This window comes from Trichechus manatus, unplaced genomic scaffold (assembly GCF_000243295.1).
Source record: "Trichechus manatus latirostris isolate Lorelei unplaced genomic scaffold, TriManLat1.0 scaffold00148, whole genome shotgun sequence".
Classification (NCBI taxonomy): Eukaryota; Metazoa; Chordata; class Mammalia; order Sirenia; family Trichechidae; genus Trichechus; species Trichechus manatus.
Genome location: NW_004444084.1, coordinates 1,366,013 through 1,384,677, shown reverse-complemented (window position 1 = coordinate 1,384,677; position 18,665 = coordinate 1,366,013). Strand labels below are relative to the sequence as shown.

The following is an 18,665-nucleotide window of genomic DNA, read 5'->3' as shown; positions in this document are numbered from 1 at the left end:
ATATAAGTGATACAGTAAATATAAAAACACCCTGTTTTTAGCCCAGCTCTTTCATTAACAAACAAGTTACTTATCTTTCCTGGCAATACCAACCTTACTATAAAATTAGAGTGGTGAAGTAGCTATTTAAAACTAATTGTTAAGGCATACTCTCCTAGTACCTAAACCATTCCCTAACTTTAATGTGTCTGAAAACCAATTTAACTCTTTCAACTTAAAATGTTCCCTTGACTCTAAAATGTATAGCTCTTTCATTTAATATGTTAAAACTTGAAGGTATTATATAATATTTGAGTTTTTTTTTTTTCCATGAAGTTCAAATTAAGAGAATGTAGATGTGGCTCTGAAGGCAAAATGTTGAAAGAGCTATGAATGCAAAATACTGATTTTACATTTGTTGTCTTTAGATAAAGTCAAGGTGTAATAGCACTGCAGAAGCTAAATGAAAAAAATACTTCTGAAGAAGAAATACGAAGTTAATATTAGCAAAAATCCTTTATTTTCATTTTCAGAAATTCTTAGCCTAAGATTAACTTAGAGAAGTTGATTCTTTTTCTCCTTTTTTATTCCTCTGTCAGCTCTGCATGACCTGTCAAGAATTTTTACAGTCAACTTTCTGAACTTTGTTCTGTTCTTTAAAAATGATGTCAAATTCAAATAGGGAAGATATGCTTGTTTTCTAGTTATGCTTTATTTTCTCCTTCCTGGGGAAAAGATAACATTTTGGCTTTTGCCATTTTATTTCTATTAATCTAATGCCAAGGCACCTGCAGTTATGTAACTGATGACATTTCTAAAATATTTGCTACAAATGAGAGTTCAGTCTAAAGGAAGTTCCCAGTGAACACAGGTCTAGGTCTTACATTCTTATTCACAGATAAAATACCATAATTTTTATTTTTATATTTTTGGGAACACATAATCACAATGAAAACTATTGTCTTTGTTCTTAAGACATAATATAGTAACTGCTGACATTTGAGACTTTAATACCTATTTTAATGATTTATGTTTCCATGGCAGATCAGTGGCTTGTTCCTGGAAGGTTGCAGTTTTGATGGAAATCGACTATCTGAAAATCAGCATGATTCTCCCAGTGTATCATCAGTTCTCCCTTGCTTTATGGGCTGGATTCCACAGGTAACACATTTTTAACTGGCACAAGTTGTAATTTCATCAGTTCACTCTTAAATTTTATCTTTTGCATAGGCTATTCTTGGCCTGTGTATCTTTGTTTACAATTTCTGATCTCACAAGCATTTGGACACATTTTACATTTACAGTCAAAATATTTTATCTTTATAACTATAAAATGCAGCAGGCATTTTAAAACCAGTTTGTTATAGAAAGAATAACATTATATTTTATTTTTAGAGAATTTATAGTCTATAGTAAGAAAAAAAAGCCTTTAATGCTAATAATAATGGGACACTTCTACCCTGTCCTATAGGGTCACTTTGAGTCAGAATTGACTCGATTGCAGTGGGTACAGGTTACCATGTATTGAGTTCTTATTGTTTTTCAGCAATGTGCTAGATAATTTGTATACTTTACTTCATTTACTCCTTAGAGCAACCCTGCAAGGTAGGGATTATTATTCCCATTTTAAAATGAGAAAATGTGTGCTCACACAGGTTAGATGATTCTCCAAAGTTAGGCACACAGAAAGTGACAGAGTCAAGATGTTACAGGTTGGCTTTTACATCACACCATGCCACTATGTTGCTGTAGATGGGCAGATGAAGGAACCAATCTTGACAAAAACTTCAGTTAACTTTTCCCCTTTTAAAACCTTCAATAATCTAAAGAACTTTCAACAATGGAACTTGGGGATTCTTGCTTTTAAAATAGGACATAGTTGTAGATGGAACACATAAATTTTTCTTAACAATGAGGTATAAAAATGCAAGTGTGAATATACTGAATAACTTTAAAGTTTTGAACCTATACCTAATGTCCAACAAAACTATTTCATGTATTGCTTATTTTAAGAAAAATGAGTTTTCTCATTGGGAAATATCAATGCACTGAATTTTCTGTTACTGTAATTCTCTTTATATAATAAAAAGAAAGCTTCAGAATATTTTTAAAAAGCCAACTAATAAAGCTGTAGCAATAATTAGCAGTCATTGCTCAGAGAGCTAAAGAACATACATTTCTGTGAACCCCTCCTGTTTCTTTTTCATATCATTTCATTTTCTTCTATATTAGTGTGACATATCAGATAGACAAGGGGAAGAGGTTGAAAGAATCCTTGCTTTATTTCAATCTGGCTATTAATTCCTATAAGACATTTCTATCAAAAAGTTAGTAAATTATGGCTTACACGTATTTTGATCTTAAGTCTATGAACCAAATTGAAAGTTATACACAGAAGTTAAAGTTCGAATATATCAAGGTTGTAACTATAACATATAAAGTCATGTATCATAACAGAGATGAATTCAAATGAATCCAAATTATGTAACGTTCTAATTCTCTGGCAAACAAAATTAGAATCCATATAATAACCATAATGAGATGGGTTGGGGGAAAGTAGGACAAATACAAGCTGGTTCACTTAAGGAAAAATGCTAGCAATAAAAGTAGAGCATGGAGAATAACTGACTAGGCATAAATGTAGAAGAAAATAGCCTGGCACAGTACCCACATAACTGACCACAAACTGAATGCAAATCGGGAATGCAATGCTGTTATGGACAAATCCAGTCTGTTACTGAGTTATCTGAAAAGGTACATGTCATTACAAGACTAGAAACTGATCCCTTCCTGATAATTTAACTATTATCATCTCTATACAATTTTATTCACAACACTTTAAAAAACAGAGTTCAGATTAGAAAGCTAAAAATAATTTAATTTGAAAAATAGCTCATGTAAGGACAGGAAAAATGAATTGATGTATTTAGCTTATAAAGGAGATGGCTAAAGGTAATATGATTTTTTTATGTAACTGATAATATTTGTAAGTATTTCTTTCTAAAATATTTACTAAAAATGAGATTTCTCCCTAGGCTTTTGCACTTTTTCTGACATGTAACTGAAGTATTTGTTGGCGCATCCGCACTTCCGTTTTCCCCTCCTTTCTTTAGAAGTGGAGCCCTGGTGGCACACGTTTGGCTGCTAACCAGAAGGTTGGCAACTGGAATCCACCAGCCGGCTGCTCCTTGGAAACTCTATGGGGGCAGTTCTACCCTGTCGTATAGGGTCACTGTGAATCGGAATCAACTCGATGGCAACGAGTTTTGTTTGTTCTTTTCCATATAATTCTATTGCTTTCAGACTGTCTCTCTTGTCCTCTAAGAGGGGAAGAATATGAGGCATATTGCTGAGTTGGAACACAAAATTTTGGAGTCCTGCAGAAAAAAATGTCTAATCTAGCTCCCAGATTTATGTGCTGGGTGATTTGGTGCAAGTTACCTAACCTCACTGAACCAGTTTTGTCGTCTGAAAATAGAGATAATATTCCCATAGGACCATGTTGAGAATTTAATAAATTCTTGTGTGTAAAATACCTAGTGCAGTGTTTCCCATATGATAAGCCTATTTTATCCTGTTACCAATATTTTAAAATATCTTTACCATAGTATGGTAATAATTATCTTATTTCATGTAGTGCTTTATAGTTTATTAAGTGATTTCAATCATTACACACTGGTTGCGTTCTGATACACCAGATATTATTCTGAGCCCTGGGGTTACAAAGATAAATCTCTCCTATCAAAGGGTCTACTGTTCAGTGGGAGAGCAAATAAGTAAAGAAACTATTACTGTCCAGTTATAAGTACAATTATAGAGGTTTAAATAAAGTGCTTTAGCAGGTGAGGGAGGTCTCCACTTTACTGTATGTGTGGGCAGATGAAGGCAAGTCAGATCATCTCATAGAGGGGCAGCTTCTCTTGAACTGTGGCTTGAAGTATAACAAAAGTTCAAGGGCAAATTTAAAAAAGGAAGGGGAGAACGCTTTCCAGATAGACAGAGCAGCGTATGTAAGTGCATGAAGGTATTAAAGAGCTTAGGTTATTCTGTAAACTGCAAATAGAGTATATCTGGAGTGTATGGTTCATACAGAAGAGTGGTAGGGAATGTAGTCAGAAAGGAAGGCCAAGACCTCGTATGACAAGATGTGTAGTCATGCCAAGGAGTTAGACTATTTTATGGGCAATAGGAGGCCATTAAGAATTTAGAACAGGAATGTGACCAGATCAGATTTATAGTTTTGGAAAATCAGTCTAGCAATGAAAGGGTGAATGATACATTGGCACAGGATTAAATATAATTACACTTACCTTTCATAGCAGCTTACAAATTTGGTAGAACAGATTTTTCTCTCTATTTTGCTGATGAATACTGAGAATCAGGTAAGTTATGTGACTTGTTATGGGTCCCACAATTGTAGCGCTAGTGTTTGACCAGTTATAACCTGCGTTTATTTGTACTGATTATGTGCTAAGCACTATGTAAAGTGTTTAAATTACAAGACATTTAAGCCTTGCAAAAATATTTTTAATAGGAAATATCATTTCATTTTAAACTAAGAAAACCGAGACTTAAAAGACTGTGTAACTTGTCCAAGATCACATAGTTAGTAAGTAGAACAACTAAGATTCAAACCCAGTTGTCTCTTTTAAGCCTTAGGTTTACTACTGAGTATAAACCAGGGATCAGCACATTATGGCCTGTGGGCCAAATCTTGCATGCTACGTCTTTTTGTACAGCCTAGGAATGGTTTTCACATTTTTTAATAGTTGAAAAAAAATCAGAAGAATATTTTGTAACATGTTGAAGTTACATGAAATTCAAATATACTATTTCAGTGTCCATAAATAAAGTTTATGTATATGTATTGTCTGTGGTGCTTTCAGGCTGCAGGGGCAGAGTTGAGTAGTTCCAACAGAGGCCATATGGCCCACAAAGCCTAAAATATTTACTATCTGGGCTTTTATAGAACATCTGATTAGATTAAGCATTATTTTGATCAAGAAAGAATTTTTCAGGACCACTGTAGTGTATCTTTTTACTATGTTTACAGAATTTGGGGGGTAAAGTGGAACATTAACATTTTAATGCTTTAAGGGGAAAAGAAACCAGCAGAAAATTTAGAGAAGTATCAACATCAATGTATGTAAACCTATTGCCTTTGAGTCAATTCCAACTCATAGCAACCCTATAGGACAGAGTAGAACTGCCCCATAGGGTTTCCAAGGAGCAACTGGTGGATTCGAACTGCCAACCTTTTTGGTTAGGAGCTGAGCTCTTAACCACTGCCCCAATAGGACTCTTCAATGTAAGCCAGTAAAAAGAATTACTTTTGCACATTTACTCTTATGGCTCCTTGATTGCAGAAAGTTCAGAATCCTTTAGTAAGCTTTGATGTAATAATACAGTGTAAATAACGAGTTCAGAGCTTTGGTGACTAAACACTCTTAGTCCAGAAGAAGGTTTTTTCACAGATTTTTACCACAATATGATCTGACATCCGGTAACCCCGAATAGATTCATTGCAGCAGGAGCATGCCCGCCAACCAGTCATTTGTACAACATTGCCATGAGGTAGATGACACCTACATTTTCCAAAGAACATTTTGATTTATAGAAGTTTGAAGAACCTCTTTAACGTCGTTTTAGTATATGATGATACTTACAAGTATATGAGCAACACATTCTAAGACTTTTTATTGGTAGGGGACCTCTATCATTGCTTCTGTTTTAAATGTGTTTGTAGTTCGCATTTAACAAAATTGGAATTAGGAATTCTCAAGGAGAATTAAAAGTAAGTAAAATACTGGTGAAAATATTTTCCTAGTGTATCTGTTTACCTATGTGCTCTAAAATAATATGACATACACTCACAATATTCATTAATACATGATACAGATTCTTCAGGTTGTTCCAATGCCAGCTCAATACTTCCAGTTAAATTAAGATTGGTTCAGATTTGGATTTCCCTAGGGATTTCAACCCAAAAAGCACTGGCTTTCTCCAAAGCACTTCCCAAAATGTGTTCTATACAACATTATTCCATAATTGCTTCTATGAAAAATTGTTTGATAAAAAAATAAATTTAATAAACACAGTATTCCCTCACCTTGAAAATTCATAATGTACTTGAGAATATTAAGCGCTCTGAGAAATTGCAAAGATTACCTAAAATATAACCTTTTCACCCACCTACATCCAATCTAGTGTTCCATACAATACAATTTGAGAAATTGCTTTATGATCTAGACCTGTTCTAGCATCCCTCAGGGAGTGCTATCTTTGTTCTATCTTTCCAGCGAAGAACGTTAGTTAGGGTTTATCAGCCCCACAGTAACATAGGATTCCTCAATTAGCCAGAAGCCCAAAGGCCTAGACCTTCCAACAGGCATCACAATTGACAAGTCAGTTTCAGAAACAATTTAATTCCCAGGGAGAATATGACTATGAAATGAATCCACCAAGCACACACAAAAGCAGTCATTATGTTATACTCACACCTTTGAAACAGTATTGCCAAGTATATCAGAAGATATGCCAAAAGCTCTGCCTTTTTAAACTCTGGTTTAAAAATAACAAATATTTAACATCTTTTCTGTGTAACAGTTTTGTATTGTTTTCTCAAGGACTTATTATGAAAGCAATGCTATTAGCATCATATTATTGAAAAATATGAGGGATGTGGTTCTCTACCAAAATGCATTTTAAAGAGTAGCTAGACATTCTTGGCAGAACAAAGTGTTTAAAATATTAATTGTTGGCAAGTTGCTTTGTTTCCTGTTTTGAGATACGTATTTTTTCCAGAGTTGCATTCCTAAATTATGCCACTTATATGTGCATCAAAACAGAGTTACTAACATCTCCTTTTCTAAAATAGAACTGTTTTCTGACTTGATTCATAAACATTCAAAAAGCTTGTGTTAGAATAAGTTAGTTGGACTTTATGCATAAACTGATAAAAAATATATTTCAGTTTACCTTCATATGTGCTTTATTACAATGAAATTGAGTTGCAACTGGCCAAATACTTAACATAATCATTCTAGGCAGTTCAAGGTTTTTTTGTTTTGCTTTATTGCTTTCTTTGGTTTATTTGCTAAGAGATCCCTGTTGCCTAATGGAATATCACCATTTGTCTTTGTAAAATGTATTATTGTCTTTCAGATATTAACATAGTGCTTACTATTTGTAGAACATGTATACTTTTAAGTCACCTTCCCTAGGACATGGGGGTGGGGAAGAGGGAAGTTTTGGGTTTTTTTCATTCAAAAATTTATACACAAATTGTTTCGTAACACTGATTGCAATCCTCACTATTTGTCAGTGCTCTCCCCCTTTCCCTTTCTACCCTAGGTTCTCCATGTCCATTTATCCAGTTTTCCTGTCCCTTCCTGCCTTCTGGTCCCCATTTGGTCACGTATACTGACTAAACTAAAAAGCATGTTCCTCACGTGTGTTATTGTTCGTTTTGTAAGCCTGTCTAATCTTTGGCTGAAAGGTGGACTTTGGAAGTGGCTTCAGTTTTGAGTTAGCAGGGTGCCCAGGGGCCGTAGCCTCGGGGGTTTCTCCAGTCTCTGTCAGATCAGTGAGTCTGGTCTTCTTATGTGAATTTGAATTTTGCTCTATGTTTTTGTTCCACTCTCTTTGAAACACTCAGTTGTGACCCTTGTCAGAGCGGTCAGTGGTGGTCGACAGGCACCATCTTGTTCTTCTGGGCTCAGGCTGGTGGTGGAGGCTGTGGTTCATGTGGTGCATTAGTCCTTCGATCTAATATTTTCCTTTTGTCTTTAGTTCTCTTCATCTTCCTTTGCTCCGGACGAGATGAGACAAATAGATGTATCTTCAATGGCTGCTCACAAGCTTTTAAGACCCCAGACACTACTCACCAAAATAGGATGTAGAACATTTTCTTTATGAACTATGTTATGCCAGTTGACCTATATGTCCCCTGAAAAAGAAAGTATTTTGTTGTGAGACATCCAGACTTTTCTTGGACACTATAGAGAAGCAAAACAATTATTCAAGATGCTTGGTGACACAAAACAATTTTTATCCATGAAAAACTAGTTGGCCCAAATCAGTAAAAAATGTCAAACTTAAACCACGTTTTTGAACTGTGCTAACTAGACTAGTTTATATTCTAATAAAGGCATGCATATTGAAAACATTAACTAGGTTGATCACAATATGAAAATTTTTAATGATTAGTTTTTAATTACATAAAATGTATCTGTCAGTTCGTTCTACTGTGATGGCTTACATGTTGCTGTGATGATGCTGGAAGCTATGCCACCAGTATTTCAAATACCAACAGGCTCACCATGGTGGACAGGTTTCAGCAGAGCTTTCAGACTAAGACAGACTAGGAAGAAGGACCTGGTGGTCTACTTTTGAAAAAGTGGCCAGTGAAAACCTTATGAATAGCAGCAGAACATTGTCTGATATAGTGCCAGAAGATGAGCCCCTCAGGTTGAAAGGCACTCAAAATACAGCTGTGGAAGAGCTGCCTCCTCAAAGAAGAGTCAGCCTTAATGACTTGAGTGGAATCAAGCTTTTGGGACCTTCATTTGCTGATGTGGCACAACACAAAATGAGAAAAACACCTGCAGACATCCATTAATAATCAGAATGTGGAATGTACGAAGTATGAATCTAGGAAAATTGAAAGTCCTAAAAAATGAAATGGAACACATAAAATCGATCTCCTAGGCATTAGTGAGCTGAAATAGACTGGTATTGGCCATTTTGAATCGCACATTCATATAGTCTACTATGCCAGAAACGACAAATTGAAGAGGAATGGCATTGCATTCATCCTCAAAAAGAACATTTCAAGAGCTACCCTGAAGTAAAATGCTGTCAGTGATAGGATAGTATCCATACCCTACAAGGAAGGCCCGTTAATATGACTATCATTCAATTTTACACACCAACCACTAATGCCAAAGATGAAGAAGTAGAAGATTTTTACCAACTTCTGCAGTCTGAAAATGATCACACATGCAATCAAGATGCATTGATAATTACTGATGATTGGAATGCAAAAGTTGGAAACGAAGAAGGATCAGTAGTTGGAGAATATGGCCTTGGTGATAGAAATGATGCCAGAGATCACATGATAGAATTTTGGAAGACCAATGACTTGTTCATTGCGAGTACCTTTTTTCAACAACAAATGGTGACCCTACATGTGGACCTCACCAGATGGAATGCACAAGAATCAAATAGACTACATCTGCAGAAAGAGAAAATGGAGAAGCTCATTATCATCAGTCAGAACAAGGCCAAGGGCTGACTGGTGAATAGACCATCAACTGCTCTTATGCAAGTTCAAAATGAAGTTGAAGAAAATTAAAATAACTCCACAAGAGTCAAAATATGACCTTGAGTATATCCCCCCTGAATTTAGAGACCATTTCAAGAATAGATTTGATGCATCAAACACCTAATGACTGAAGACCAGATGATTTGTGGAATGACATCAAGGACATCATACATTACATGAAGAAAGCAAGAAGTCATTCAACAGACAGGAAAGAAAGAAAAGACCAAAATGGATGTCAGAAGAGACTCTGAAACTTGCTCTTGAACATAGCGTAGCTAAAGCAAAAGGAAGAAATGATGAAGTAAAAGAGCCGAACAGAAAATTTCAAAGGGTGGCTAGAGAAGACAGAGTAAAATATTATAATGACATGCGCAAACCAAAAGGGAAGAACATGCTCGACTTTCCTCAAACGGAAAGAACTGAAGAAAAAATTCAAGCCTCGAGTTGCAATATTAAATGATTCTATAGCAAAAATATTGAACGACACAGGAAGTGTCAAAAGAAGATGGAAGGAATACACAGAGTCATTGTACCAAAAAGAATTTGTCAACGTTCAGCCATTTCTGGAGGTAGCATATGATTAAGAATCAATGGTACTGAAGAAAGAAGTCCAAGCTGCACTGAAAGCATTCATGAAAAACAAGGCTCAAAGAATTGACGGAATACCAACTGAGATGTTTCAACAAAGGATGCATCACTAGAGGTGCTCACTCATCCTTGTCAAGAAATTTGGAAGACAGCTACCTGGCCAGCCGACTGGAAGAGGTCCATATTTGTGCCAATTCCAAAGAAAAGTAATCCAATAGAATGAAGAAATTATCGAACAATATCATTAATATACCAAAACCAAACGCGTTACCATTGAGTCAATTCCGATTCATGGCGACCCTATTCGCAAGTAAAATTTTGCTGAAGATCATTCAAAAGTGGCTGCAGGAGTACATCAACCGGGAACTGCCAGAGTTCAAGCTAGATTCAGAAGAGTATGTGGAACAAGGGATATGATTGCTGATGTCAGATGGATCTTGGCTGAAAGCAGAGAATACCAGAAAGATGTTTACCCGTGTTTTATTGATTATGCAAAGGCATTCAACTGTGTGGATCATAACAAATTATGGATAACATTGTGAAGAATGGGAATTCCAGAACACTTAATTGTGCTTATGAGGAACCTGTACATAGACCAAGAGGCAGTTGTTCAAACAGAACAAGGGGATACTGTGTGGTTTAAAGTTAGGACAGATGTGTGTCAGAGTTGTATTCTTTCATTATACTTTTTCAGTGTGTATGCTGAGCAAGTAATCTGAGAAGCTGGCTATATGAGGAAGAATGTGGTATCAGGATTGAAGGAAAACTCATTAACAACCTGCAATATGCAGATGAGACAACCTTGCTTGCTGAAAGTGAAGAGGACTTGAAGCTTTTACTGATGAAGATCAGAGACTACAGCTTTCAGTATGGATTGCACCTCAACATAAACAAAACAAAAATCCTCACAACTGGACCAGTAAGCAACATCGTGATAGATGGAGAAAAGATTGGAGTTGTCAAGCATGTCATTTTAATTGGATCCACAATGAACACTTCATGGAAGCAGCAGTCAAGAGATCGAATGACATAAATTACATTGGGCAAATCTGCTGCAAAAGACCTCTTTAAAGTGTTGAAAAGCAAAGATGTCACCTTGAAGACTAAGGTGCGCCTGACCTAAGCCATGGTGTTTTCAATTGCCTCATATGCATGCGAAAGCTGAACAATGAATAAGGCAGACCAAAGAAAAATTGATGCCTTTGAAGTGTGATGTTGGTGAAGAATATTAAATATACCATAGACTGCCAAAAGAAAGAACAAATCTGTCTTAGAAGTAGTACAACCAGAATGCTCCTTAGAAGCAAGGATGGCAAGACTTCATCTCATGTGCTTTGGACATGTTGTTGGGAGGGACCAGTCCCTGGAGAAGGACATCATGCTTAGTAATGGTAGAGGGTCAGTGAAAAAGAAGAAGACCCTCAACAAGATGGATTGACACAGTGGCTGCAACAATAGGCTCAAGCATAACAATTATTGTGAGGATGGTGCAGGACTGGACAGTGTTTCATTCTGTTGTACATATGTTCACTGTAAGTTGAAACCGACTCAGTGGCACATAACAATATGTTTACATGTAATATAATGTGAATTATTTGAAATCTTCTTAATATACCTCCCTTTTTGCATTAATTGAGCACTTAGTATATTTGATAATAGTTATTAATAAAATTTTAGTTTTATCAAAATATTTCAACCGAGCAGGGCGTTATGCTTTGTCAGTTAAGATATACATATTAAAGAAGGAATTATGCCATAAGAATTCAATTAATTCAGACAATATTCATGGAAAATCTATGTGCATGAGGCATTTTGCTAATAGTGAGGAGGATGAAAATACTTAGCTCTACTTCTGCTTTGATCATCTATTTATCAGTGACCTAGGAGCAAGTACATTTAATTTTTTACAGAAGGTGATAACATTTACCACTTAAAAGATTTTAAGAAGCTATGAGTGAAATTTCAAAAAGCAACTGTTAACTTTGCTTTAAAACAAAGTAGATTTTGAGAAGAGTTGTACCCCCACTTCAATACAGACCAGCAAACCAGCAAAAAGCCTACAATCAGAAGCAGCTTTCGAATAAGATGGAAATATATGCAAAAGCTAGTAAATTGATGATAGTGAATATGCAAAGAATCGACTTTTTGTTATTGTTAAATTCCTGATGTAAGGGAAAAATTGCTTGGCATTAAATTAAGGGACACAGAGAAACTCTCCTGACTAGAAAGGAATAGATAGCGTTGTCAAATATTTCAACATGATGTTTCTATCACATTTCTGAACATAGAAGTTTTAGGAAGCAAAGAAAATATCAGCTGGCAGAGAAAGATAATTTAAGACCTTTCTTGGGATTAAAAATAGGCATTCATAGATTCAGATAACTTCAGTCCAACAAATATGTGATGTTTGCTCTTTGCTAAAGAATTTATAGGCAACACCAGAAGAAAGCCGGCACTAGGTTATTAACTTTAGAAATTGGTAAGGAGTTATGACAATTACAGGAATTTCTGAATCTAAAGCCTTGCCATTTAAGCAGAATCAGAAAAGAAGAAATTAGGCAGTGATTGATAATCGCTGTAAATTCTCTTTACTCCACATCCTACATTTTCTCTGAGACCTGGTTAGGAGTCATTCTTTCCATGAAGCCTTGTTAGATTCACATACTCCAGAGCAGTATTGTCTTTATTTTGATTTCCTAAAGTCCTAATTTTAAAATATATGTATTTTTTAGATGTTTGATATGTATGTATTTTGTTTCCCCAACTACATTTTAAGCCTCAAAGAAGCTTATTATTTTCTTTGTTTGGGTATATCCTGAAAGTCTTAGCCTTTACAATGCTAGGCACAGCAACATCAGCACAATTTAGAATTGTTAAATGAATGGATGAATAACTGACAAAATTATCAATGCAAACAGATAATTAGAAAGATTCTGGGCTGATTCTGTGTTTTTATCTATTTTTGGAATGATTCCACATGAAGAATTAATTTTTCTATGTGTAAATCAGATTAGGATGTCTGGTTAGTAACAAATGTTTTCAAAAGGTACTTAACTGTTTTATATCAAGCACCAGAAGAATCAGAACAGTATTTTCCGTGCACCCGAGGGTGCGTGTGTGCCTCTGTGTGTGTGTGTGTGTCTATAGGGGGGAGGGAGAAGGAAAGAAAGAGAGGTGAGGATTGGAAAATATAATAAAATCTAATCAAAATTTTATATAATGCCTACTTACACTTAAAAATGGAATGTTTTGTTTTAAATTTGTAACATGAAGGAAAAAATATGTATACTTTTATTTCTGTCTATTCCCATACCATCCAAGACACGTAGTGAGTGCTAAAAAGCTGGGTTTTATTCTAGCTCATTTGAGAATTACTAAGGAGTAAGGAAAAAGTACGAATAGGCTGTACAAAGAATTAGAAATATGTGAATAAATAATAGTTTATATTTAAGCTCTTTAATACATCATCTGATTCTTCCAACATCCTGTGAGGTAGACAAGTGTTGTTCATCCCCCTTTATGACAGGCAAACTGCTGCTCAGGGAGTAACCTACTCATCAGGAGCTCCTAGACAAGTAAGCCACCAGAAAAAAAAAAAAACCCGTTGCCATTGATTCAATTCCAACCCATAGTGACCCTATAAGACAGAGTAAAACTGCCCAATAGGGTTTCTAAGACTGTAATCTTTATGGAAGCAGACTGCCACATCTTTCTGCAGAGTGGCTGATGGATTTGAACCACCAACCTTTCAGTTAGAAGCCAAGTGGTTAGCAGCCAAGTGCTTAAGCACTGCACCACTGGGGCTCCTGATAAGTGCCCCAGAGCCTAAAAAACGATTTATTTCCATAAATGCTATTGTCTTCTTTGAAAATTAGTAGAAAAACAGAATCTTTAGTTGCTAATATTCTTATGATTTCTTCTTTTTAAAAAAGATAAATTGCAAACATTTTTTCACCTCTACAATCTGTAGCAACCCTGCCACTTCCTAACTAGGTTATTGTTGTTGTTGTTAGGTGCTACTGAGTCGATTCCAATTCATAGTGACTCTATGTACAACTGAACAAAATACTACCTGGTCCTACGCCATCCTCACGGTCATTGTTATGCTTGAGCCCATTGTTGCAGCCACTGCTTCAGTCCATCTTGTTGAGGGTCTTCTTTTTCGCTGACCCTCTACTTTACCAAGCATGATGTCCTTTTCCAGGGACTGATCCCTCCTGATAACATGTCCAAAGTAGGTGAGACGTAGTCTCGCCATCCTTGCTTCTAAGGAGCATTCTGGTTGTACTTCTTCCAGGACAGATTTGTTCATTCCCTTAGCAGTCCATGATATATTCAGTATTCTTCGCCAACACCATAATTCAAAGGTGTCAGTTCTTCTTTGGTCTTCTTATTCATCGTCCAGCTTTCGCATCCATATGACGCGATTCAAAATATCTCAGCTTGGGTCAGGTGCACCTTAGTCTTCAAGGTGACATCTTTGCTTTTCCACACTTTAAAGATGTCTTTTGCAGCAGATTTGCCCAATGCAATGTGTCTTTTGATTTCTTGACTGCCACTTCCATGAGTGTTGATTGTGGATCCAAGTAAAATGAAATCCTTGGCAACTTCAGTCTTCTTTCCATTTATCATGATGTTGCTTATTGGTCCAGTTGTGAGAATTTTTGTTTTCTTTATGTTGAGGTGTAATCCATACTGAAGGCTGTGGTCTTTGATCTTTATCAGTAAGAGCTTCAAGTCCTCTTCACTTTCAGCAAGCAAGGTTGTGTCATCTGCATACCACAGGTTGTAATGAGTCCTCCTCCAATCCTGATGCCCTGTTCTTCTACATATAGTCCAGCTTCTCAGATTATTCGTTCAGCATACAGATTGAATAAGTATGGTGAAAAGATACGACCCTGACGCACACCTTTCCTGACTTTAAACCACGCAGTATCCCCTTGTTCTGTTCGAATGACTGCCTCCCGATCTATGTACAGGTTCTTCATGAGCACAATTAAATGTTCTGGAATTCCATTCTTCACAATGTTATCCGTAATTTGGTATGATCTACACAGTCGAATGCCTTTGCATAGTCAGTAAAACACAGGTAAACGTCTTTCTGGTATTCTCTGTCTTTCAGCCAAGATCCATCTGACATCAGCAATGATATCCCTGGTTCCACAACCTCTTCTGAATCCAGCTTGAATTTCTGGCAGTTCCCTGTCAATGTACTGCTGCAGCTGCTTTTGAATGATCTTCAGCAAAATTTTACTTGCATATGATATTAATGATACTGTTTGATAATTTCCGCATTCTGTTGGATCACCTTTTTTGGGAGTACGCATAAGTACAGATCTCTTCCTGTCGTTTGGTCAGGTAGCTGTCTTCCAAATTTCTTGGCATAGACAAGTGAGCACTTCAGTGCTGCATCCATTTGTTGAAACATCTCAGTTGGTATTCTGTCAATTCCTGGAGCGTTGGTTTTTGCCAATGCCTTCAGTGAAGCTTGGACTTCGTCCTTCGGTACCATTGGTTCTTGATCATATGCTACCTCCTGAAATGGTTGAATGTTTTTGGTATACTGACTCTGTGTGTTCCTTCCATCTTCTTTTAATGCTTCCTGCATCGTTTAATATTTTCCCCATAAAATCCTTCAATATTGCAACATAAGGCTTGAATTTTTTTCTTCAGCTCTTTCAGCTTGAGAAATGCAGTGTGTTCTTCCTTTTGGTTTTCTACCTTCGGGTCTTTGCACCTGTCGTTATAATACTTTACTTTGTCTTCTCAAGCCACCCTTTGAAATCTTTCATTCAGCTCTTCTACTTCATCATTTGTTCCTTTCGCTTTAGCTACTCGACGTTCAAGAGCAAGTTTCAGAGTCTCTTCTGACATCCATTTTGGTCTTTTCTTCCTTTCCTGTCTTTTTAATGACCTCTTGCTTTCTTCATGTATGATGTCCTTGATGTCATCCCACAGCTTATCTGGTCTTTGGTCATTAGTGTTCCACGCATCAAACCTGTTCTTGAGATGGTCTCTAAATTCAGGTGGGATATGCTAAAGGTCATACTTTGGCTCTCCTGGACTTGTTCTAGTTTTCTTCGGTTTCATCTTGAACTTGCATATGAGCAATTGATGGTCTGTTCCACAATTGGCCCCTGGCCTTGTTCTGACTGGTGATTTTGAACTTTTCCATCGTCTCTTCCCACAGATATAGTCGATTTGATTCCTGTGTATTCCATCTGGCGAGGTCCACGTGTATAGTCACCATTTATGTTGGTGGAAAAAGGTATTTGCAATGAAGAAGTTGTTGGTCTTGCAAACTCCTATCATGATTTCTGGCATTGTTTCTGTCACCAAGGCTGTATTTTCCAACTACCAATCCTTCTTTTTTTGTCTCCAACTTTCGCATTCCAATCACCAGTAATTATCAATGCATGCTGACTGCATGTCTGATCAATTTCAGACTGTAGAAGTTGGTAAAAATCTTCAATTTCTTCATCTTTGGCCTTAGTGATTGGTGCGTAAATTTGAATAATAGTTGTATTAGCTGGTCTTCCTTGTAGGCATGTGGATATTATCCTATCACTGATAGCATTGTTCTTCAGGATAGGTCTTGAAATATTCTTTTTGACAATGAATGCAACGCCATTCCTCTTCAATTTGTCATTCCTGACATACTAGACCATATGATTGTCTGATTCAAAACGGCCAATACCAGTCCCTTTCAGCTAACTAATGCCTAGGATATGGATGTTTATGCGTTCCATTTCATGTTTGATGATTTCCAGTTTTCCTAGATTCATACTTCATACAGTCCGCCTTATGATTATTAATGGATATCTGCTGCTGTTTCTTCTCATTTTGCGTCATGCCACATCAGCAAATGAAGGTCCCCAAAGCGTTGACTCCATCCATGTCATTAAGGTCAACTGTACTTTGAGGAAGCAGCTCTTCCCCAGTCGTATTTTGAGTGCCTTCCAACCTGAGGGGCTCATCTTCTGGCACTATATTAGACAATGTTCTGCTGCTATTCATGGTTTTCACTTGCTAATTCTTTTCAGAAGTTGGAGAACCTTCTTCCTAGTCTTTGTTAGTCTGGAAGCTCAACTGAAACCTGTCAGCCATGGGTGACCCTGCTGGTATTTGAGTACCGGTGGCATAGCTTCCAGCATCATAGCAACACACAAGCCCCCACAGTATGACAAACTGACAGACGCATGGGAGTCCTAATTTACCATGGGCAAATTCTCTCTGGCTTCTGATTAGTCACTTATAAAATTCTAGGATAGGTCTAGCTTATCACTTAAGTTGTATTCCAACACTGAAAAATAAGTAGTAATTCATTGGTTGAATAAAATCAAATGTTTAGTAAAAACAGTATAAACCTAAATTTGAATTGGAAATATCATTATAAACTCATGATAGTTTTTCTTTAAAAAATACATATTTCTAAGCTCTGGTCACCCTAGAATGGGAATGTAATCAACAAAATTCAGAATGTGGAAAACTCTTTGCTGTCATTTCTTCAGCAAACAAATTGCAGGAAGGAAAACCCTAATGATTTAGTGTGGACTTTATTTGGATTACAATTGTAACAAACAAAATTTTTTTAAAAATCAGATAATGAAAAGAGAAAATGCAGGAATGATTAATAGTATTGTGATTGTATTATTTATTTATAGATATATATTTAAATATCTACAGATAAAATTTTATGATGTATAGGATTTGCTTCAAAATAATCCAATATTGGAGGCTAGGGGAACGTTATAGATGAAATGTAATTGGTCATGAATTGATAATTGTTATGGCTGGGTGATAGAGGTTTATGATATTAGTCTTTGCTATATGTACATACACACACATATTTAAAACATTTCATAATAAAATGTTAAACATTATTATTTGGGAGGATTTTATGTTTGTTTCTTTGGTTATCTAATAAAATGCTTCATTATATTGCTATATTTTAAAACAAAATTATTTTTTTTAATAGGGTGCATATGGTCCATATTCCCCTGACGAGTGCATATCTTTGCCTCTCTACACCAGTGCCGAGCGGGATCGTGTGGTAACCAATATTGACGTTCCATGTGGGGGCAACCAAGACCAGTGGATTCAGTGTGGAGCAGCTCTGTTTCTAAAAAATCAGTAAAATCTAATGACAACAAAGACTGTCTCATCAAAAAGAAAATATTATTTAAGCTGAAATAAAATATGTGGTCAGTCTACTATTTGAAATGTTAATTCAGAATATTAGTGCATCATTACTCCATGTTGTTGATTTCATTGGGTTTTTATTATAATGGGGGATGACAGCACAGTGTACTTTTCAAGGTGATAATGGAGTTATATTAAAATGGAGTATTTTTGATAACATTAAATAGTTCTGTGAAGCAGTTAACTTTTCCAGTGGCTCAAAAGTTTAATGTTTTATGTAAGAAGTTTAAAACAGTGTATTTAAGGAATCAATAATAAATGTTCTGGCCATCATTTTTTCATTATAATTATTTAATAAAATAAAGATTCTTAATAAATTTTTGTCTTACCTTATTTTAATTCAATATATATACATTCCCCTTTTAAACATTGAAGAATGGATTGTATATATTTTAAAGTTGCAATTAATATATAGTTATAATATCATACAATTTTATTATATAATATACAATATATAAGGAGCCCGGGTGGTACAATGTTTAAGAGCTCTGCTGCTAACTGAAAGGTTGGTGGTTCGAAACCACCCAGCAGCTCTGCAGGAGAAAGGCCTAGCAATCTGCTTACATAACGA

At 36.0% G+C, this 18,665-nt stretch overlaps 1 protein-coding gene across 2 annotated transcripts in view; it reads left to right on the top strand.

Annotated features, from left to right (window-relative positions):
• The window catches only part of DYNC2H1 (dynein cytoplasmic 2 heavy chain 1), a 376,170-nt gene extending 357,756 nt beyond the window's left edge, over nucleotides 1–18,414 (top strand). Inside the window, exons 89-90 of one of the 2 annotated variants that reach the window (XM_004385852.2) lie at nucleotides 1,024–1,140; nucleotides 17,871–18,414. In XM_004385852.2, the coding sequence (XP_004385909.1) occupies nucleotides 1,024–1,140; nucleotides 17,871–18,029 (276 nt within the window). In that variant the 3' untranslated portion in view covers nucleotides 18,030–18,414. The remainder of the gene's footprint in view (nucleotides 1–1,023; nucleotides 1,141–17,870) is intronic. The other variant, XM_004385853.2, reaches the window with a different exon arrangement.
• Nucleotides 18,415–18,665: the final 251 nt, after the last annotated feature.